We start from the raw sequence: 22,020 nt of genomic DNA, 5'->3' as shown, positions 1-22,020 counted from the left end.
GTTTCAACTGGTGGACCCAGGGTCTAAATTTAGTTCAGGGGTAGATAATCTACCCCCTAAAAAGCCCCTGCTTGGGGGGTAGTACCTTTCAAAGGTCCCAGGGCTTTCGGGGGCGGGGCCTGCAATGCTGAACATGTCTGATTGGTAGATTAACCGCAGTGTTTGTATTCCGCCCGCCGTCCACAATACCATCACACACATCTGTGATTCACTTGATTTCTCTTTCTTTCATTAGTTTTTATTTGTTCTATCTTTTTTGTATGTGTGTGTACTTTTCAAAAGAAGAAGCTGTGATTCTCTTGATTTAGCACTTGAGCACAATTTCAAAATTCAGGAAAATGTATTTTTTCGACAGGCTCCAGGTCAACTTTTTTGTCACCTTTTTTTTTTCCAAATTTTTTTTTTTCAAATTTTTTTTGTCAAATTCATTTTTTTCAAAAAAAAAATGTCCAAACTTTTTTTTCAAAAAAATTTCCAAACTTTTTTTTCAAAAAAAATTCCAAACTTTTTTTCAAAAAAATTTCAAAACAAAAATTCAATAACTTTTTTTCAAAATTTTTATTGTAGTTTTTTTTTTTTTGGTCAAATTTTTCCAAAAACTATTCCCAGTCATTGTTTGTCCATCTGTGATTCACTTGATTTCTCTTTCTTTCATTAGTTTTTATTTGTTCTATCTTTTTTGTATGTGTGTGTTCTTTTCAAAAGAAGAAGCTGTGATTCTCTTGGTGTTCCGGTTTTAAAAGTGACCCTGTAAACTGGAGGCCTTCAGCTGAACGTGTCAGTGTTTGTGGAGTTTACACAGCTGTTGAAACACAGAGGGAGTTCCTGGGAATGCAAACTAGTTTAGTTTTTATTAAGATTTCAAAATATCCTCATCAGATATTTAATGATCGTCTAAAGACGTTTATGAGGGACGCATCCGGCTGAGAGTCTCCAGTTAACAAGGTCGCTGTTTAAACCAAAACACCGGCCGACCTCTGCCACGGCTTTTTGAGTTCAAAAGGATTTTAAAGCCGTGTTGAAACGTCTTTGCTACTCGCGCTCATCTCCTCTCACGTGTTGATTCATTCATTGCTTTTTCCATGTTTTTAACCGCAGGCGCAAAATTCTCACTTTTTTCAAGTTTTTCTAATTTTGGAGAACAATTGCAAATTTCAGGAAAAATTTAATTTTTTTGTCCATTTTTTTTTTTCAATTTTTTTTTGTCAAATTCATTTAAAAAAAAAAAAATTCAGAACTTTTTTTTCAACAAATTCTTCAAAACTTTTTTTTCATAACTTTTTTTTTCAATAACTTTTTTTTTTACATTTTTATTGTAAGGGAAAAAGAAAAAGATTGAAAAAGAAATTGAAAGAAAACAAGAACGACAGAAAGAAAAAAGACAAGGCAAGAAAGAAAGAAAGAAAGAAAGAGACGATAAGACAGATTGAACGAGAAATTGAAAGCAAGCAGAAAGCAAAAAAGAAAGAATAAAAAAAGAAAAAAGAAAAAGAAAGACAGAAAGAAATAAAGAAAGAAAAAGAAAGACAGAGGGGGAAAAAGGAAAGAAGGCAAGAAAGAAAGAAAGAAAGATGGACAAAAAGAAAGAAGGCAGGAAAAAAGAAAGATTCAAAAGATTCAACTTCAGAAAATGACTTGATAATGGAAGTGATCTGAAGAAACCTACCACTGCTGAGAGGTTGGCTGCCTGCTTGCAATCTGTAGAGAACAAGAAGGATAAAGCTGTAAATTGATTCAACAAGACACTTAAAAACACTTAAGTCTTTCTTTAAGTGACTTACAGATGGTGTGTGGAAACAAGTGCTTCTCTAACATCTCCCCGATGGTTGGACGAGTGACTGCAGTGGACCACTGTTTGGAGGCTGCAGGTTTCTTCTGCTGGCTCGTTGATGATGGTTTGGAGGATGATGGTTCCTCCGCTGCTTAAAGAGATTGGATAAATTCAAGGACAAATAGAGTGAACGTTGGGTCTGCCTTTCAGTGGTGGCATCAGCTGAGGGAGGGAAAGAGTGGCGCCGTGTGTGCTGTGTTTCAGTCGTACCTGTTCGTCTAGTTTTTGTCTCAGCCTGGTCCTCTTTGGGTCTCTCTGCAGAATTCCCTGGATCAGCCTCTGAACTTGTAGCTTCTTCAACTCCTTGCTCCCAAAGCTCCATGGGTTCATCTTCGTCTTCATCGTTAGGTTCAAGAGCTGCTACATCTTCTTCTTCCACAACCTCAGCTGCGTCTGTCGGCACCTCTAAAGATCCAGGAACCTTCACTGCCATTACTTCATTATGTTCAACTTCTGACTCCACTTCAGTTTGGGGTTTCTGCAGACTTGGGGCCAGTTCCACATGGGGGGGCAAGACCTTTTCTTCAATCGACTGGCCTTTTGCTGGATCACCAACTGTCCTGTCTTTATCAGCTCCTTTCAGCCCAGCACCAGGTCCTTTAAGACGGTTTTCAGGCTTCTCTTCGGAGTCACCAGAGTCAGGCGGATTTCCTTTTGCGACCTCTTTATTTGACACATCTTCTGTTGCAGTCAAGCTCTCTGATAACGGTTCTGGTTCCAAGCTCTTTGCTTCAACCACTGTCTTGTTTTCTGACTCATTAGCTTGGTCAGTCTTTGTCAGCTCCTCCACAGGTTCTGATTTCTCAGGTTCTGGTTTGAAGGGCACGGTTGCATCCTCTGCAACACTTGGACTCGTTGCAGCTTCTGATGTAGTTGTGGAAGAAGAGACCTTTTCTGTCGTCACAGCGGAGGCGTTGTCGGCCGTTTTGGAGGCGTCCTTTTCCAATGCTGCGCCTGTTGTTGTCATAACTTCAATCCCAGGACCTTCAGAAGATCACAATTAGTTAGGATACATATATGTTACTATTCTTTTTTATTTGACCTTTATTTGACCAGGAAGTAGAAATTTATTGAGATTAAAAATCTCATTTTTCAAGAGCGTCCTGGTCAAGAAAGGCAGCAGAACAGTTTTCAGATTAATACAAAGATTGAAAGAGAAATTGAAAAAACAAGAACGACAGAAAGAAAAAAGACAAGGAAACAAAGAAAGACAGAGACAAAAAAACAGATTGAACAAGAAAGTGAAAGCAAGCAGAAAGCAAAAAAGACAGAAGGCAAAAAAGCAAGACAGAAAGAAAGAAAAGAAAAAGAAAGAGGCAAAAAAGCAAGAAAAAAGAAAGACAGAAGGCAAAAAAAGAGAAATTGAAAGAAAGAGAGAAAGAAAAGGAAAGAAAGAAAAGGAAAGCAAGAAAGAAAGCAAGAAAGAAAGAAAAGGAAACAAACAAAGAAAGAAAGAAAGAAAGAAAGAAAGAAAAGAAATAAATAAAAGGAAAGCAAGAAAGAAAGAAAGAAAGAAAGAAAGAAAGAAAGAAAAGGAAAGAAAGAAAGGGAAAGAAAGAAAGAAAGAAAAGTAAAGAAAGAAATGGAAAGCAAGAAAGAATGAAAGCAAGAAAGAAAGAAAGAAAGAAAGAAAGAAAGAAAGAAAGAAAAGGAAAGAAAGAAATGGAAAGCAAGAAAGAAAGAAATAAATAAAAGGAAAGCAAGAAAGAAAGAAAGAAAGAAAAGAAAGAAAGAAAAGGAAAGAAAGAAAGGGAAAGAAAGGGAAAGAAAGAAAGAAAGAAAAGTAAAGAAAGAAATGGAAAGAAAGAAAGAAAGAAAGAAAGAGAGAATGAAAGCAAGAAAGCAAGAAAGAAAGAAAGAAAGAAAGAAAGAAAGAAAGAAAGAAAGAAAGAAAGAAATACAGAAAAGGAAATCAAGAAAAGGAAAGAAGGCAAGAAAGACCAGGAAGTAGAAACTTATTGAGATTAAAAATCTCAAATTTTCAAGAGCGTCCTGGCCAAGAAAGGCAGCAGCACAGTTTTAGAGTAGCCACACATACAAACATAATTCAAGACATTTTGAGGACATTTAAATACATAACTGAATAAAACAACAAAATGAGTGTCCAAATAAACCCTCATCATAAGTACACTACCAGTTAAAAGTTTGGAAACACTTTCTTAATCAAGGGTTTGTATTTATTTCCATTATTTTAAACACTGTAGATTAATACTGAAGACATCTAAACTATGAAAGAACATAAATGGAATTATTTAACTAACAAAGCAGAATATGTTTTATATTTTAGATTCTGTAAAGTAGCCCCCTTTTTCCTTCATGACAGACTGAGAGAATACCAAGAGTGTGCCAAGCTGCTTCATGAAGTGGTCTCCTGGACTGGTTTCTAATTAACATGAGCCTTGTCAAGAGTTCATTTGTAGAATGACTTGCCTTCTTAATGTGTTTGAGACCATCAGTTGTGTTGTTCAGAGGTAGGGTTAGCACACAATGGAGAGCCCTATTTGACGACTGTTGTAATCCAGATTATGGCAAAACCAGATTATCTCATAGTTTTGATGTCTTCAGTATTAATCTACAATGTTGACAATAATTCAAATAGAAGGTGAATGAGAAGGTGTGTCCAAACTTTTGACTCGTCATGTAATTTACCTTAAACCCTTAAAAGGCTAAGAGGTGATGTCAGTCAACAGACCATAACTAATGAGGAAGTATTATTGTATGAAAGAACTCTGTCTTGTATTTTCATCTGATCTTGCTTCCTGAACGAGCTGAACCAAAGCCTTTAAGATGTGGAAACAAACAAAGTCGTTCTCAGCTCTCCAGTTCTGTACATGTCTCTGTATTTGAGATGCATTCATTGGTATGTGTACAGTGAATACTCATTTTACTGCATAAGCTCCCACACTAGTTACAGTAATTTATTTGAATGTTTGAAGCTTCACTTCTGCTTTCACGGTTTTTATTTGAGACTGTGTTAAAGAGGATGATGCAAACACCAGTCTCCTGCAGCGTCCCCTGAGATTTCTACCCACTGAAGTGTGAAAAGTGAGAGTCTTAAAGGCTCTGTAGTTACCTACTATGACGCACTTACTTGATGACTGGAGTCTGAGGATCTGTCTTTTCGGCCACACATTGTGACGAGGAGTTGGATACATCTGAAGGTACCAACCTTCAAACGTATCTGCGTCTCTGACCGACTCAAATTCTATGAAAAGCTGTAAAAAAGAGAGAAAAAAGTGTGACAAGTCAGCCTGACAGGAAGTCGTTTTTCAACAGCTCCTCTCAAAGGAGTGTGTTGGAAACTAATAAATGCCTTCGTCCAGGGGAGAGTGAATATCTGTAATAAAGGTTGTCTCAGTGTTTTATTCTTGTAAGAGACAAGTCGTTACCAGTCAGAGTAATGATCACAAGACAGAGAGGAAAAGGAAGAGGAGAGACTGGGAGGAAAAGGGAGAGGAGAGACTGGGAGGAGAGACGGGGAGGCAAAGGAAGAGTAGAGGAGAGGAGAGACGGGGAGGAGAGACGGGGAGGCAAAGGAAGAGTAGAGGAGAGGAGAGACGGGGAGGAGAGACAGGGAGGAGAGACGGGGAGGCAAAGGAAGAGTAGAGGAGAGGAGATACGGGGAGGAGAGACGGGGAGGAAAAGGGAGAGGAGAGACGGGGAGGAGAGACGGGGAGGCAAAGGAAGAGTAGAGGAGAGGAGAGACGGGGAGGAGAGACGGAGAGGAGAGACGGGGAGGAGAGACGGGGAGGCAAAGGGAGAGGAGAGACGGGGAGGAAAAGGGAGAGGAGAAACGGGGAGGCAAAGGGAGAGGAGAGACTGGGAGGAGAGACGGGGAGGCAAAGGAAGAGTAGAGGAGAGGAGAGACGGGGAGGAGAGACGGGGAGGAAAAGGGAGAGGAGAGACGGGGAGGAGAGACAGGGAGGCAAAGGGAGAGTAGAGACAGGGAGGCAAAGGGAGAGGAGAGACAGGGAGGAAAAGGGAGAGGAGAGATTGGGAGGCAAAGGGAGAGTAGAGACAGGGAGGAAAAGGGAGAGGAGAGATGGGGAGGAAAAGGGAGAGGAGAGATGGGGAGGAAAAGGGAGAGGAGAGACGGGGAGGAAAAGGGAGAGGAGAGACAGGGAGGAAAAGGGAGAGGAGAGATTGGGAGGCAAAGGGAGAGGAGAGACGGGGAGGAAAAGGAAGAGGAGAGGAGAGGAGAGACGGGGAGGAGAGACGGTGAGGCAAAGGGAGAGGAGAGACAGGGAGGCAAAGGGAGAGGAGAGACGGGGAGGAGAGGGAGAGGAGAGATGGACGGGGAGGCAAAGGGAGAGGAGAGATGGACGGGGAGGCAAAGGGAGAGTAGAGACAGGGAGGCAAAGGGAGAGGAGTTTGGTATCACTCAGATAACAGGGAACAATCGGTGCTTCCTACAGCCAAACAAGGTCATGGATACAAAAACAGGACCTTCATCTTGCACACATGCAGACATGTGATTTTCCACGACACATTCGTACCTTGCTGAGGAGCGGCATGAAGTTTGTGATGGTGCCAAACTCTTTCAGGGCTTCTCTGAGCTCCCTCATCTCACTCTGGGAAATGTTCTTGATGATGACCGTCCTCTCTGCCTCGTCAGGTGTAGACTGCGGCGACAACAGGAGGTGGACACACAAAACCAAAGGGTTAACAAAGAGGAACATCACTTCAGGGACGTTTCAAAGCTTTGATACAGACCGAAAGTGTGTGTGTGTGTGTGTGTGTTTTGACTACTTACACACTTGAGCACCCTCTTCAGATATCCATAAAACTCAACCTGAAACCAAAAGTCATTGAAGTGCAGTGTTAGTCGTCAATAATGCAGTTACTATTGAACAGAATGTGAAGCTATCGTAGCAGCTTGTTGCAGCAGAATCAAGCAATAAAATCAACCAATCTGCACCAATAAGAATGCAAGTTTAAGTTTTTCTTATGACTCTGCTGTCTCCCTGATCTTCCAGCTGTGTAAGATGCTTGAAATAGAATCTCTTCAGGAGAGGAGGAAAAATGTTAAGGTGCTTACCGGCGTCAGCGGGAAGCAACTGCCTACGATTTCAATCAGGAGTCTGATCCCTCTGAAGTAAATGCCGTTCATGACAGACTCTCTCATCAAGTAGATCACATTCTCCACTGATGACATCATGGCAAAGGCCTGGACAGAAGGTCAAATCAGTCTCATTAAGGAAACATGTTCTGATAAATGAGTGTTAAATGAATACTCTGATACCCACCATGCACGACTGAGGAATGACGAAGAGGTTGTCTTTGTCTCTGAACCCAAATGGAGCCAGCACATTGGCGACGTCCCCCTCCGTGTAGAAACCTTCGTGATACAGCGGCAGTCCACTGATGAGCACTTGTTTGTAACCTTTGGGAATATTCTAGAATAAATGAAGAAGGGAAAGCAGTTAAAAGAGGAATCTGTAAAGAGAGCAAGAACATCTCTGAAGAAGAAATATTTGGGACTCGGAGCCCATCGGAGGAATTCCTGAAATTACCTCTTCTTTTGACAAAACTCTGCAAACATTTGGAAAGCAAAGAAGACCAACTGCTGTGGCACACATCATTCAGCATTAAAGGGGACATATCACGTTTTTTTCATCAATATATATTGGTCTAAGAGGTCCCCAAAACATGTCTTTAAAGTTTATGCTCAAAAAAACACTTTGAAATCAGATTTTGGTCTGCCTGAAAACCCTCTTCTTCAGTCCTCCTCAGAACGGTCTGTTTTCTCTCTGACCACGCCCCCTCAGGAAGTGGGTATGGCCTCGGCTGTCCAGCACGTTGATCTAATGTTTACATGTTGGCTGAATATACACGGCTGCTCACAGACCCGCGTTACTTCAACCCTCTGAATCTGATCCAGAATCTGATCCTGACGGAGAGGCGCCTGCAGCAGGACCTTTCTGAAGGATTGGTCACAGATTTAGTGTTTCTTGTTGTTTTATTTATCAGTATGTAGACGTGTGTCTTTGTACACAGCTACGAACATGTAGCTATGTGGCTATGCTAACTAGCGCTAGCACTTATCCATGATAAATAAAAATCATCCACTAGATCCTCAAATCTGCAGGTCTTGGGAGTAAAACCGACCTCTACCAGAAAGGCAGCGGGACCTTTCTGAAGGATTCATATTCGCGTATATTCAGCCAACATGTAAACATTAGATCAACATGCTGGACAGCCGAGGCCACACCCACTTCCTGAGGGGGCGTGGTCAGAGAGAAAACAGAGTGTTCTGAGGAGGACTGAAGAAGAGGGTTTTTCAGGCAGACCAAAATCAGATTTCAAAGTGTTTTTTTGAGCATAAACTTTAAAGACATGTTTTGGGGACCTCTTAGATCAATATATGTTGATGAAAAAAGCGTGATATGTCACCTTTAAGAATTCTTGTTTTCCCCCTGTGCTGTGTGTCTTTAAAGATGGCGTGATGACTTCCTGTGACAGGCTGAGTTATTATCTGTGGGTCTCAGTGTTAGCTTGGTCTCTACCTGCAGCAGGTGTGCTTTATGAACCAGCTCTCCTCACCTCCATGCATCTGTCTCATCTTCATTGAGGATTTTTACCCCCCGGTGTGCGTTAGTGACAAAGACACAACCGGGGGGACGTCTGTTTTAATATTTGATGTTTGACGTTTACCGCCATTACCGTTAAAAGCTCCGCGTAGAGCTTGATTTAATCCAGTTTGGTGAAACATCAGACACATTTAGTAAGTTTGGATCGACTCCTTGTTGAAAGATGCAGATGCATTTCAGAGTGCCGTGAACTGACTGTCTGTCCAGTGCGCCTGTCACTGCAGGTGCATTCAGGGACCGAGTCAAGAGAATCAAAATACAGTCACAGTGGTCACATCAAGAATGTTTTCTTTTGACATTTTAGCAGAGGCAGGCTGAATTATTTAACTTAAGATATTACAAGCAAAAGTGTTAGAGTGTTGACGATTTTAACACTTGGTAAAACCCTGATACTGATATCTGATCCACTACATGAATTATTTAAAGAGTGAAGATGTTTTGGTAAAAATCAAAGACTAACATGTTTTGGGTTTCCGCCGATTAAAACTAGACTAAAACTATAAAGGGCTGAAAAGACTCAAATGTGACTAAAACTAACAGGCATTTTCATCTGAAGACTAAGACTTAGTCTAAGCTGCCAAAATGAACACTGGTGCTACGTATAGCAAGTGATTTTAAAAACCTACCTCAGGTTGGTAGTTACAAAACGACCGGCAATCTGCAAGAGAGCAAAAATGATAAAGCTGTAAATCCATAAAATGAGAGACTTCTAAACACTTGAGTCTTTCTTTAAATGACTTACAGATGCTGCGTGGAAACAAGTGCTTCTCTAACGTCTCCCCGATGGTTGGAGGAGTGACTGCAGGGCTCGACTGTTGGGAGGCTGCAGGTTTCTCCTGATCCATCGCTGCTGCTGGTTTAGAGGATGAGGGTACCTCAGTGGACACAGCTGGATCGATGTGAGTCTCTGCAGTCAAGGGAGCGTGTACAGATGAAGTTTAATTTAGATAAATAATTGGTATTTTGAAAGAGAACACAAGTTGTACTCTGATAAACACTCAGCCGTACCTTTCTGTGTTGTTTTCGTCCCAGCCTCTTCTGTCCTGGTCTCTGGTTCTTGTGCTCTTGATTCCAGTTCTGGCAGGGTGCTTTGCTGGACTTGTGTTGAAGCTTTGACAGAGGTTTCTGTCAGCTGGGTCTCACTTGAACTTGTTGGTGTTTGGTTCTTGTTGGCGGAGTCTTCAGGAACATGCTCTGACACTTTAACCCCCGTTGCTTCAAGCTCCATTGGTTCACCTGCATCATCAGTTTTGGCAGATTCTTCAAGCAACGTTTCTCCTGCAGGCAGCTTGTCTGCAAGAGTTAAGGGTTTCTGCATGGTTGAGACTGTTCCTGCATCTTTGACTTGCTCTGTAACTTCAGATTTGCAAACTACAGATTCTTCAACAGCGGCTTTAGGTGTTTTTTCAGAAGACGTCAACATGGAAACTGAGGATGCGTTTTGCTTCACCGCCGCTCCTTTTTTCACATCCCCTTTCACCGCCAATGGTTCTGTTTTCATTATCTGCAGGGTTGAGACACTGCTTGCTTCTGGAGTGAAGGCTTTTTCTGTAGCCGCAGCTGTCACACCTTTAGGAGCGGTGAGTGAAGGAGGTGGAACCTTTCCTTTGCTGGATTCAGCGAGGGAAGCACTGGAAGAGGGAGGTTTTCTGCAACAAATGAACAAAGAAATGAGTCAGACAGGAGATAATGGAGAAATGGGGAGTCAAAGAATGTCCTTTCTTTTACAGATAGCTTTGACATTTCAAGGTTGAATTCCTTGCCTACTTTTACTTGCGTCAAAGTCACCATGTGTCAGTACTAGGAGTGTAATGACTCATCTACTACATCGATGTATCGATTTATATTCCTTTCAGATCTCTGAAAATTTTCATTTGCCAAGTAAGCATTTTTTGAGGTATTTACAAATAAGGCATTTCCTCCAACCAAAGGTAGAAAGTTTTCCTGTGGCATCTGGAATAAGTGTACTGGATGAGGTTCTTGACCTGGATCCAACACGCAATGGTTTAATATCAACCATCTACAATAAGCTGACAGGTCTGAGACATGCTCCCCTTGACAGAATAAAAGCTGCTTGGGAACAGGATCTGGGCCTTTCACTTTCAGAGGATGCCTGGGTCTCTGTCCTTAAACTGGTGAATTCAACATCCCTTTGTGCTCGCCACTCCCTATTGCAGTTCAAGGTTGTGCACAGGGCCCATATATGTAAAGCCAAGCTGTCCCGTTTTTATCCGCATGTCAGCCCCTACTGTTACAAGTGTGAGATAGGTGAGGCCTCCCAGTTATCCACATGTTCTGGACATGTCCCAGTCTGGAAAAATTCTGGAGAGAGGTGTTTCAGACCTGTCTCAAATTCTTGACATCACCTTAGAGCCAAACCCTCTGGTGGCCATTTTTGTTACTACTGGAGAGGATGATGTGCGTCTGACTCTATTTAAAAGTCGTACTCTGGCTTTTACATCGCTCTTGGCCAGACGTGCAGTTTTGCTGAGGAGGAGGGATGCTGCCCCGCCCACCCACAGTCAGTGGCTGAGGGACATCATGTCCTACTTAAACCTTGAAAAGATCCACTATTCAGTCACTGGCTGCAGTAACAAGTTTATTCAAATGTGGGGACCTTTTATGGAGCACTTTCAGCAACTTCAGTCAATTTAAGAAGCACCCTGCTTCTTTGTCTTTGTCTATGACCTTACAATCTTCATCTCTATAATCTTTTTTTTTTTTTTACATTCTTTTATTCTATGTATTCTCACCATTACTAAATGTTTGCACTGTGGAGCCACTATTCGGACATTGGGACTGTTGGGTTATGAGGGATGGGTTTTGTGTTAGAACCAGCTGATTTCATCATGCAGTTTTCTGTGTACATTTTGTATATTTGTTTATGTGTGAAAATCAATAAAGAAAATTATTGAGGTTAAAAAAAAAAAAGTTATTAATTGATTGTACTGATACTAAGGAATAACACATTGGATTTAAGCGCCAGCAGAAAACAAAACATAGAATGGCGGATGGAAGAGGAGAAGCCGGCGAGCGAGAAATGATCAAGCCACCATTGCGGTCCAGCGAGTGGAAACATTTTGGCTTTTGCAAAGACAGACACAAATGATACCGGGGCGGGGTGCCAAAGTTATATTTCCGATTGCAGGGATTGGATCGGCTAGTATCGGTATCGGCAGATACCAAAGTCCAGGTATCGGTATCGGGACCTAAAAAGTGGGATCGGTGCATCTCTACAAGAAACAACAGGAATCTAGGACGGTCCAGTATCAAGGTATTTATTTCACAGTCACACGGGTTGAATTTTTGGCTTAAAAGTTACTGAATCGATTTCAAGTCACTGAATCGTTTAGGATCATATCGTTCTAAATGAACCAATATATTCCTTTAATTGTATCGGCAACCACGAATCATGATATGAATTGAATCGTTGTTAAAAAGAATCGTTACACCCCTAGTCAGGACGTTTGGGCTGCACTAAAACGGTCAGACTGTGGCTGTTTCCGAAACGGCCTGCTACATACTACTTACTAATGTAGTAGGCAGTAGGTATTGCCTACTACATACTGCTTTTGAATTTAGTCTGTAGTATGACTGTTCTGTCCGATCTGTCATGCAGCATGCTGAGCCAGACTTCGCTGGATTTCCGGTTTCGGAAAGCGGAAGTAAACAACGACGAAGCCGATAAATAAAAATGCTTATTTAGCATCCATTTATGATTTAAAAAGTAAGGAAGTGGTTTATATGTAATTTGATAACTTTCACAGCACCCAAAAACAGATTTCCTCTCGTCAAAAAATGAGGAAAAAGAAAAAAGCAGAACGAGCGCTGTGCATTATGGGAAACAGTACGCGAGGCAGACTGGTCCGATGCACACTGAGATATTTTCCCGAATCAGTAGACATCCGGGGAGTTTTGGCATACTGCAGATTTTGCTCTTGTTCACATACTACTTACTACATACTGAATTTTGGACATATCAGTACGTACTGCTAGTATAGTAGGCGATTTCGGAAACAGCCAAACATTCATGTCTGCATTCAAAATGCACTGACAATGAGGCATGAGGTCCCACCCTTTATTGAGAAGTCCTCCTCATGGATTGGTCTTGATCACACCAGATTGAGAGTGCTGCTGACGCGCTCATTGGATGATATTGTGGGTTTGGCCTACAGTGGACAATATGCTGGAGAGATTGGCTGTTTCTGAAATGGCCTGCGACATACTAACTACTAATGTAGTAGGCAGTAGGTATTGCCTACTACATACTGCGTTTGAATTTACTGCAGATTTTGCTCTTGTTCACTTACTACTTACTACATACTGAATTCTGGACAAATCAGTACGTACTGCTAGTATAGTAGGCGATTTCGGAAACAGCCTGTGTCTCTTTGGAAAACCAATATGGAGGACAGAAATTAAAACCATAGGGAGAAAAAACTGGTCTTTGTGAGGCATGTCTTACCTCAGATGAGGGGTCTTTAGCTCCTTAGAAACAGCCTCCTGTGTACATACAAACATCCAGATTACTGACATGGTTACAGGAATAAAAAGGGCAGCGAATGAAAAAGAGAAGTTCCTTTTACCTTTTCTCCGACTATGCTGATTTCTAGTCCGTTCACATCGAGGCTCTTTACGCTCTTCAGCTTCTTGGCGTCTTCCACTTTCTCGTAAATCACGACAGCCTACGAATCACGAGAGACATAACAACCATCAGGAACATTTATGTGCAATAATTCAATCAATGGTAAACTAAATGTTGCAAAATACCAAGCCAAAAAAGCATGCTTTATGTACCTCCAATCGAGCCCGAAACAGCACCACAGATTTAGTTTTTCCAAAGCGCTCCACAGCAGAGACCACCTCACTGTGAGAGAGAGAACTACAAATCCCATGTAGCTTCACCACGGTCGGAGGTGAAGCTTTCCCAGACTGAGAAAAAAAAAGAGAGAACATAAGATCAGACTTCGACCAAACACAGTCCTGTTGTTGAAAAGATGTTGTATTTTCTGGTTCAGGTACCTCCACTGTGTCTGCCTGCACCTCCACAGATCCTTGCCCCCTGGTCTCAGACTGGGTGGGTTTGAAACTTTCTCCTTGTGCCTGTTTTCCTGCATTTCCAGGTCTTAAAGGTACAGCTGTTTCTGCAATATTCACAGCTCCTGATCCAGGAGGCTTGGCCGTTTGAGTTTCAGGTCTCTGTGCGGTCGGGGTTGTTTCTGCTTGGGTAACCAGGACCTTTCTTTCAGTATATGGGTCTTTAGCTGGTTCAGTACCAGTCCTGTTTGTAATCTTGATGACTTCTACACTTCCTTTTTCAGATTTCTCAGGTACAAGTTGTTCTTTAGAGTCCCCAGTGCCCGGCCTGCTGTCTGAAGGTTCAGGCTTGGCGGGTAAAGTTAACTTCTCTCCAACTGCTTCAGCCTTTCCTGCAGCCGGCTCCTCTAAAGGAGTTTCAGGTGTCTGCAAAGTTAAGAAGTCCTTTTCTTCCATCAGTGGGACTTGTATTAACTTAGTATTCACCATGTTTGCTGGCTTAACCACTTTGGCAGTGACAGTGACACTCCTGGTGTCGGTTCTCACAGGGATAGGTTGTTGTTTCAAGCCAGCAGGTTCTTGCTGATTTGCTACATATGCAGCCTTGGATGCGGAGGAAGCACTTTGCTTGGTCATGGCGGTCTTCCCTGTTCCTTTTGAAGGCAACTTTGTGGTATTTATGGTTTTGGTAATCCTCTTGGTCGAGACATTCCTTGCCTTGGACACCAAGACTTTGGCTTTCGCGACAGTGCTCACCCCTTTAGCTGAACCTTTAGCCGGGTCTTTAGCGGCGGTTTTCGGATACATAAGTTTGCCTTTTGTACCTTTTCTGGCTCCAGTGGTCAAACCCAAAAGCGGAGGAATGAAAGGTGTAGGAAGAAGAGTCTTTCTAGTGGTGTTGGTCTGAGGGGTGGAGGAACTGGATCTGGCAGGTTTTCTGTGAACAGATAATGAGTGTTAGACGGGTACAGACCAGGGATGGGATTTACGAATTAAGTGTCTTAATAAAGTAATCAAACATTTTGGCTAGCCTGGATTTGCAGTGATCTAGCCTTCGTGTTGAGTAAGACTGTTTTGGTCAACACCAGCAGTTCCAGGTCTTGGAAGTGTGTGGGTGCTAGATGCTTGGATGTACATAATTCCAAAAAAGGCAACATGCCTGTGAAGTTTGACTTTTTTGCACCATTACAATACTTATAGGCAACTAGTCATCATATCTTCAGCTCCATGATAATGCTCAGTAGTACACATATAAGGTTCTTTAATGTATTTGCATTGTACTAAAATGCCTTCATTTTCAATGGACATGAATGTGTCTGAAACAGGTGCAACCCAAATATTTCAACATTAACATATTAAAGGTGACATATCACGCTTTTTTCATCAACATATATTGGTCTAAGAGGTCCCCAAAACATGTCTTTAAAGTTTATGCTCAAAAAAACACTTTGAAATCAGATTTTGGCATGCCTGAAAAGTCCTTTTCTTCAGCAGTCCTCAGAACACTCTGTTTTCCCTCTGACCACGCCCCCTCAGGAAGTGGATGTGCCTCGGCTCTCCAGCACGTTGATCTAATGTTTACATGTTGGCTGAATATACACAGCTGCTCAGAGATCGCGTTACTTCAACCCTCTGAATCTGATCCTGACGGAGAGGCGCCTGCAGCAGGACCTTTCTGAAGGATTGGTCACAGATTTAGTGTTTCTTGTTGTTTTATTTATCAGTATGTAGACGTGTGTCTTGGTACACAGCTACGAACATGTAGCTATGTGGCTATGCTAACTAGCGCTAGCACTTATCCATGATAAATAAAAATCATCCACTAGATCTTCAAATCTGCAGACGTGGGGAGTAAAACCGACCTCTGCCAGAAAGGCAGCGGGACCTTTTATGAAGGATTGGTCACAGATTTAGTGTTTCTTGTTGTTTTATTTGTCAGTATGTAGACGTGTGTCTTGGTACACAGCTACAGCTACGACATGTAGCTATGTGGCTATGCTAACTAGCGCTAGCACTTATCCATGATAAATAAAAATCATCCACTAGATCTTCAAATCTGCAGACGTGGGGAGTAAAACCGACCTTTGTGTTTATTAAGACAGCCTACAACTAGCATGCCTCCCTCCTAAGCTCCTTGTTAGCACACATGTGTGCAGGTAATGAAAAACAGAGGAGGGGTTGAGTTGTAGTTTATACAGTCTATGGGCTGAACAAGCTCCGAGCTCTGACTCCGTGACAGACCGGATATTGTTGTTACGTAACAAAAACACGGAAGTCTGAAACGGCTCGTTTCACACACATTTACAGAAAGGTGGAGAAATCAGAACAGGGGCAGAATGGATTCTTTTCATTCTCGGGGGGTTTGTAGACAGGGACACATATTTCAGGTAAAGAACCATTAAAAAGTCAATTTTGCATGATATGTCACCTTTAATATAACATTATAGTCATTATGGCCTCTAGAAACCTGTTTTTTTGGGGAGGTGGGGTCGTGCACTATAAGCCCCCTGTGGCGCAGCCTAAGCTTTTGTCCTTAATGTCATTTTTTCCCCTTACATTACTTTTACTTTTATACTTGAAGTAGTTTTGAAACCAGAACTTTTACACTTTTATTTGAGTAAAAAGCTTGAGTTGATACTTCAACTTCTACAGAAGTCTTTTTAAACCCTAGTATCTATACTTCTACTTGAGTAATCAATGTGAATACTTTTGACACCTCTGATTACGAATAATCGCTGAATAAATGCCAGTGATTATCGAAGAGTATTTTGGCTTGAAATGCTCATCCCTTGTGCAGACAAAAAAAACTAGCCTTCACAGGTTGAATTACTACGACATTCACGAGTAATCGACAACCTGTACACCCCTGCCTGACATGCCAAGCCTTCACCAAGCCAGGACCCTCAGCAAGGCAAGGCAAGGCAAGGCAGCTTTATTTGTATAGCGCATTTCATACACGAGGGCAACTCAATGTGCTTTACATTAAAACATTAAAAGCATTGGAGACATTCAGACAGGCATAAAAGAACACAATTAAAATGACAAATATGATAAAACAGAAAAGAAAAGGAAAATTAGAATATATTAAAAATTACATTAAAATTTTAATTTAAAGTGAGTTAAAATGAGCTAAGATAGGAAGGCAGTGGTAAATAAAAAAGTCTTAGTCTTTGATTTAAAAGAGGTGAGAGTTGGAGCAGACCTACAGCTTTCAGGGAGTGTGTTCCAGATATGTGGTGCATAATGACTAAACGCTGCCTCACCATGTTTCCTTCTGACTCTAGGGACTGAAAGCAGACCAGTACCTGATGACCTCAGAGGTCCAGATGGTTCATAAAGTAGCAGAAGATCAGCAATGTATTTTGGGCCTAAACCATTCCGTGCTTTATAAACCATCAGCAGGATTTTAAAGTCTATTCTCTGACAGACAGGAAGCCAGTGTAGAGATCTAAGAACTGGAGTGATGTGGTCTACTTTCTTGGTCCTTGTTAGGACTCGAGCAGCAGCATTCTGTACGAGCTGCAGTCGTCTGATGGACTTTTTAGGGAGTCCTGTAAAGACCCCGTTACAGTAGTCTAGTCTGCTAAAGATAAATGCATGGACGAGTTTTTCTGCATCCTGCTGAGTCATGAGTCCTTTAATCCTTGATATATTCTTAAGGTGATAATAGGCTGACTTTGTAATTGTCTTAATGTGGCTGCTGAAATTAAGGTCTGAGTCTATGACTACACCAAGGTTTCTGGCTTGGTTTGAACATTTCATCGTTGCAGATTGGAGCAGCAAGGCCTGGTCCATCGTGGCTGACCCGTGCCATCGTGAATTCCACCTGCTTCCCTCAGGTCGCAGATTCACGATGCCAAAAAGAAGGACGAATAGGGAAAGGAACTCTTTTGTCCTGGTAGCAGCTAGCCTGCTTAACGATGCCCCATAGCTGTTGTTTCCATGTTGTTACTGTTGTGAAAGACAAATTGCCCCCCGGGGATAATAAAGAAACCTTGAACCTTGTTAACATGTAATGGACAGGTACTCTTTCTTTGTGCAATATAACCAATCCTGCATGTTTCATGTTACACAGGTGACTCCAGAAAGTAAATATAAAATGGAACTAATACTGAATTGTTGAAAGTTTTCTTCAACGAGGACAGGCATTGAGACACACTCGATAGAAACAGTCCATGAGAAACACATCGTACCTTAGAGGATGCTTTGTCTGCTTCTCAGTCCCAGCCGTCTGTAAAAAAAGAGATGATTAGATTAGAGTGATTTTGGCACACACAGTAGACAGGTGTACTTTTCCCAGGGACAGAGTGATCAAGATAAGGTTTTAGTACCTTTTCTCTCATAACAATGACTCTTGTTCCTTTCACTTCAAGAGACCCGGCACGCTTCAATATATCACCGTCTCCTATTTTCTTGAACTGCACGATTCCCTACGTGAACAAAAACACAGAAACGTTCCATCACTTAAGGACAAACATGTTTAAGGGAACAGATCTTTGAGAAGCTGAAAAAGCAAAGGCCTGGGTACCTGATTTGTGGCCCGGAAGATTTCAACATATGTTGTTCTTCCGAATCGCTCCAAAGCAGAGACCAAATCCAGGTAAGAGACACCTTCATCAATATTTCTTAGTTCCACCTGGTTCAGAGCAGCAAAGGATATAAAACATGAATAAATAAACATTGAAAGTGCGATTTTAGTTGAAAGACTGTTGCCAACACACACACACACACAACAATAGTTATCCTTGTGAAACAACTTGCCTCACTCCTTAGGATAGGAAGTGCTTTGGTGGAGCCCTTCATCCTCGCTGTAGAGGAGGCGGCAGAAGAAGAAGGTTTCTTTCGTCTTGCAGAGGAAGGAGGCACGGAGCGTTGCCCTCCTTTCGAAGACGAGGAGGTGGAGGGGGAGGTCATCTTGGCTAGCTCGGCCAATAAGGCGGGAGCTAGAGTTTTAACCACGGCCTCAAGGTCGGACTGATTTGAGAGCGACTGAACAGCTACAAAACAAACAGATCTTAAAATGGAAATATCACACAAACAAAAGAGAGGTTCCTTACACGTGTGTTTAGATTCCTCTAACCTGATGTTTCCAGTAGTTTCTTAGCCAGACTCTCTGCATTGTTCAACCCCTTCTGTTGAGGAGACGACCCCTCTTGTCCCTCCTGGCTCCTCCTCTGTGGCGATCTGCTATTGTCGCTCCTCCTCGGTGGCGACCACCTCTTGCCCGCCCTCCTCTGTGGCGACTGCCTTTCATCGCCCCTCCTTGGTGGCGACCATCTATCGTCGCTCCTCCTCGGTGGGGACCATGACTCGTTACTCCTCTTTAGGGGCGACCGCCTGTTATCGGCCCTCCTTGGTGGGGACCATGACTCGTTGCTCCTTTTGAAGGGTGATCGTCTATCTCGAGTTCTCCGTGGAGATGATTGTCTGTCATCCTTGCGCTTTGGTCTCTCAGGGCTCTGTGACCTTGACCGATAGCTAGAGGGGAGTTGGGGAGCGAGAAAGAGACCTTATGAAAGTGCAATTAAAACCTTTTAAAGATGTATTTTTGGGGCTTTTACACCTTTAGTGACCGAGGGAGAAGATAGTGGATAATGTGGGAAACTGGGAGAGAGTGGGGGAATGATATGCAGGGAAAGAGCCGGCAGACTGGATTCGAACCCAGGCCACCCACTACATGGGCGTGCAACTTAACCATGAGGGCTAAGTCCACACCCCAAAACCTTTCAAAAAGACAGTCAAGATTTCAGAGTTCAAACGAATACTGTTAAAGAGTTATATCTCATATTTGTGCTACACACCTGCGATTGTATTTGGAGCTCTGTGGAGACCAAGATCGAGAGCGGCTTCTTCGTTTATCCTTTCTACCCGCTGAGCCGGGCCGGCGATGGGGGCTGAACGATTTTGATCGAGAGCGGCTTCCACGCCGAGTTTTCTTTGCAGAGGTTGAGGGCTTGGCATCTTTACCTGTAGCCCTAGAGAAAGCAACAGAACAGGGAGGTGAATGTCTAAAGCTGCTAGACTTGAGGATCTGGGGCTCTATGTTATTCTTTAACTATACATATTAACATTTACTGTATTTGGTAGACGTCTAGTTTAAATATGGATTTGGAAATGGACAGAGAGCAGTGGGGGTTCATTGGTTCAGCAGAAAGGGAAGGGATAATCCTTGTGGGGGTGCGAAATAACACAATGTACAAGTTCAAAATAGTGCTTCTGTATCTGCACTGCTTAAGAAATTTACCTTGGCTCATGTACAATCTCACCATCCCACTTTGGGTACCTGTGGAAAAAACAACAAAAATAGAGAATTCTTGAGGAAATCTAACACACGCTCCAAAAGCCCCAAAACAATGGGGGTCCTTTAAAGCCCTGTTTCCACCAAGCGGTTCAGTTCAGTTCGTCTCGGTACGGCACGTATTTTGTGGCGTTTCCATCGACTACAACCGGGACAGGTCCCCAAATTACCGAGCCGTACCGTCCCACTTTTTGGTACCCTTCTGTTGGGGTGCCAGACATACCAATCTGACCCCAGAAGGTGGAGCTAGAAACCTTGCTGTCCGTTGATTGGTCGAAAGAATGGTCACTTCCTGTGCGACAGCGGTAATAAAGAACAACACATAACCCCGCCATGTTTAAATCTCCAGTGGACTTCAAGAAGATAACTTTGTTTGTTTGGAAAATGGCGTCAAGAAATGGTCGACCGCAGAAGTGCAGACTTCTCTGCACTCTCCTCGCGTTTTTCTTCTTCGTTGCATTTATTAGCGGAGTACACTGTGTCGTGCTGCCATGACGTCACGCTATAATGTAGCTGACGCGGCTATCGGCATCCAGCTTACACGCCGCCCACCAAGTAGGGCATGGTTGGCTGTGGAAACGCAAACAGGATCAGGCGTTACCGATCCGACCCGTACCAAACTGTACTGATCCATACCAGACCGCTTGGTGGAAACGAGCGATAACACATAATTCTAAATGCTGCAGAAATAACACCCAAATGACAAGATCAAAATGAATGCTTTGTTAAAATACTCTGAAAAAAGGAAATGATTAGCAAATATATCTCAAATGGACAAGATCTTTCAAAGAATAAAAAAAGACTGACCGTTTTCTGAGAAGTGTGCAGCTCTCAAGGTGAAGGCTGCTGTTCTGGTGGGAGATCCAATCCTAGCAGTCAGAACAGTAGAAACACAACAATTAGAAAGGCCTCTTTATCAAGATTTCAATCACCTTCATATTTTCAATTCCCCATCATCATCATCATCAATCATCAATCATTTATTAAACAATACAAAAAGTCCAATGAATCATCCAACTTTGCACTCCTGCCGTGTAGAGTCACTTATGTCCAAGTGTCCAAGTCCGTTCTTCTGTTCTTTTAATCCAGCGTGTCTTTGAGTTTGTAAAAGTGCAAGTCCATAAAAGCAAAATATTTTTTTATCTGCTGTCATTTGAAACAGTCATCAAAAATTTTAAAAAACAAAAGCCAAATTATTAGCAAAAATGATATAAAATGGAACAGGGCTCGGGTATATATAATCCCTTAACTTTAAACATCTTGCTGTGGTTCATGAGTCTTTTGTCTGTTGTAAAATGACAAATACAGGAGTTCCATTATAAAATAAAAAAGAATCACAATAATGAAAAGTCTTCTTCTTAGGTCCAAGGAAATGCAATATCTTGTCCTTCGTTCTGAGCTGGTATCAAAGTGTCCAAAGGTTCAGTGAAGGTCAGTCCAAGAAAAATGCACACGGGCTGAGATGTGTAGAGTGGAGGTAGTAAAATGAGGAAACTCGGAGTGAGTGTCTTCTTCCTGTACATCAATAATAACAATTCAATGTCCAAAAAAAAAAATTTGTAGGGGGTAAAGTCTGCAGTTGATTAAGTATGACGGTTTCTTCAGGCTTCAGGTTCATTGAATCAAGTGGAAGCCTTCATCAGGCACAAAACAACTCAACATTTAAAAAACATAAAAATGAAATCATCAGTTTAACATAAAGTTACACCCACTGTTTAAAAATCAACAACTTTTTTGGAAAGTTTTGAAAAAAGATTTGACCACAACCTTGAAACCAGTTACAAATTAACCAAACTACAAATATCAGACGTAGAGCGCTTAAAGCTGAGGTTGGTAGTCAGAAGATCTTTATGTCCTGATGGTAATCAATACATAATGTGTTCTTAAAAAAGAGCGGGAAAAAAAGCTGCTATCTACAGCCGGAGTAAACCTGGGAAAACACCAACCAATCACCGTTTTTTGGGTGCCAAAATTTGAAACCAATCAAATCCAGTCCTGCCGTTCTGCCCGCCTCCTGCAGAGCGTACATTTCCCCGGCGTTCACTCCCCGTCTCCTGCCTCTGCTTCCCCTGACTCTACTGTCTGCCCCTCTCGCTCCACCTCGGGCCTGTCCCCTCTGACCCAATGAGGTGCTTTGCTCAGGACTGTAGTCCGGATCAGAGTCTAAAAAGCTCTCACCACGGGGGCTCTGACAAGCAGAAGAATGAATGACATTTAGTAAGTCCTACAGAAAATGTAGTTGTACCGTAGCGTCTGTACGTTGA

The 22,020-nt window shown here is 42.4% G+C and overlaps 1 protein-coding gene across 1 annotated transcript in view; it reads right to left on the bottom strand.

The window, feature by feature from the left end:
- Positions 1 to 22,020, bottom strand: part of LOC117807219 — a 49,132-nt gene that overhangs the window by 18,703 nt on the left and 8,409 nt on the right. Inside the window, exons 3-25 of the mRNA XM_034676384.1 lie at positions 20,564 to 20,625; positions 19,703 to 19,741; positions 19,260 to 19,433; positions 18,539 to 18,936; positions 18,220 to 18,455; positions 17,987 to 18,094; positions 17,790 to 17,888; positions 17,652 to 17,689; positions 13,444 to 14,395; positions 13,219 to 13,353; positions 13,008 to 13,106; positions 12,887 to 12,924; positions 9,430 to 10,070; positions 9,164 to 9,328; positions 9,048 to 9,079; positions 7,078 to 7,227; positions 6,870 to 6,998; positions 6,585 to 6,623; positions 6,328 to 6,453; positions 4,923 to 5,046; positions 2,042 to 2,815; positions 1,782 to 1,919; positions 1,667 to 1,698 (exon numbers count right to left, since the gene is read on the bottom strand). Coding sequence (XP_034532275.1) covers positions 1,667 to 1,698; positions 1,782 to 1,919; positions 2,042 to 2,815; positions 4,923 to 5,046; positions 6,328 to 6,453; positions 6,585 to 6,623; positions 6,870 to 6,998; positions 7,078 to 7,227; positions 9,048 to 9,079; positions 9,164 to 9,328; positions 9,430 to 10,070; positions 12,887 to 12,924; positions 13,008 to 13,106; positions 13,219 to 13,353; positions 13,444 to 14,395; positions 17,652 to 17,689; positions 17,790 to 17,888; positions 17,987 to 18,094; positions 18,220 to 18,455; positions 18,539 to 18,936; positions 19,260 to 19,433; positions 19,703 to 19,741; positions 20,564 to 20,625 — 4,728 coding nt within the window. The remainder of the gene's footprint in view (positions 1 to 1,666; positions 1,699 to 1,781; positions 1,920 to 2,041; positions 2,816 to 4,922; positions 5,047 to 6,327; positions 6,454 to 6,584; positions 6,624 to 6,869; positions 6,999 to 7,077; positions 7,228 to 9,047; positions 9,080 to 9,163; positions 9,329 to 9,429; positions 10,071 to 12,886; positions 12,925 to 13,007; positions 13,107 to 13,218; positions 13,354 to 13,443; positions 14,396 to 17,651; positions 17,690 to 17,789; positions 17,889 to 17,986; positions 18,095 to 18,219; positions 18,456 to 18,538; positions 18,937 to 19,259; positions 19,434 to 19,702; positions 19,742 to 20,563; positions 20,626 to 22,020) is intronic.

The sequence above is a fragment of the Notolabrus celidotus genome, chromosome 23 (assembly GCF_009762535.1).
Source record: "Notolabrus celidotus isolate fNotCel1 chromosome 23, fNotCel1.pri, whole genome shotgun sequence".
NCBI lineage: Eukaryota > Metazoa > Chordata > Actinopteri > Labriformes > Labridae > Notolabrus > Notolabrus celidotus.
The sequence above is the reverse complement of the archived record's forward strand: the minus strand, read 5'-3'. Positions and strand labels throughout refer to the sequence as shown.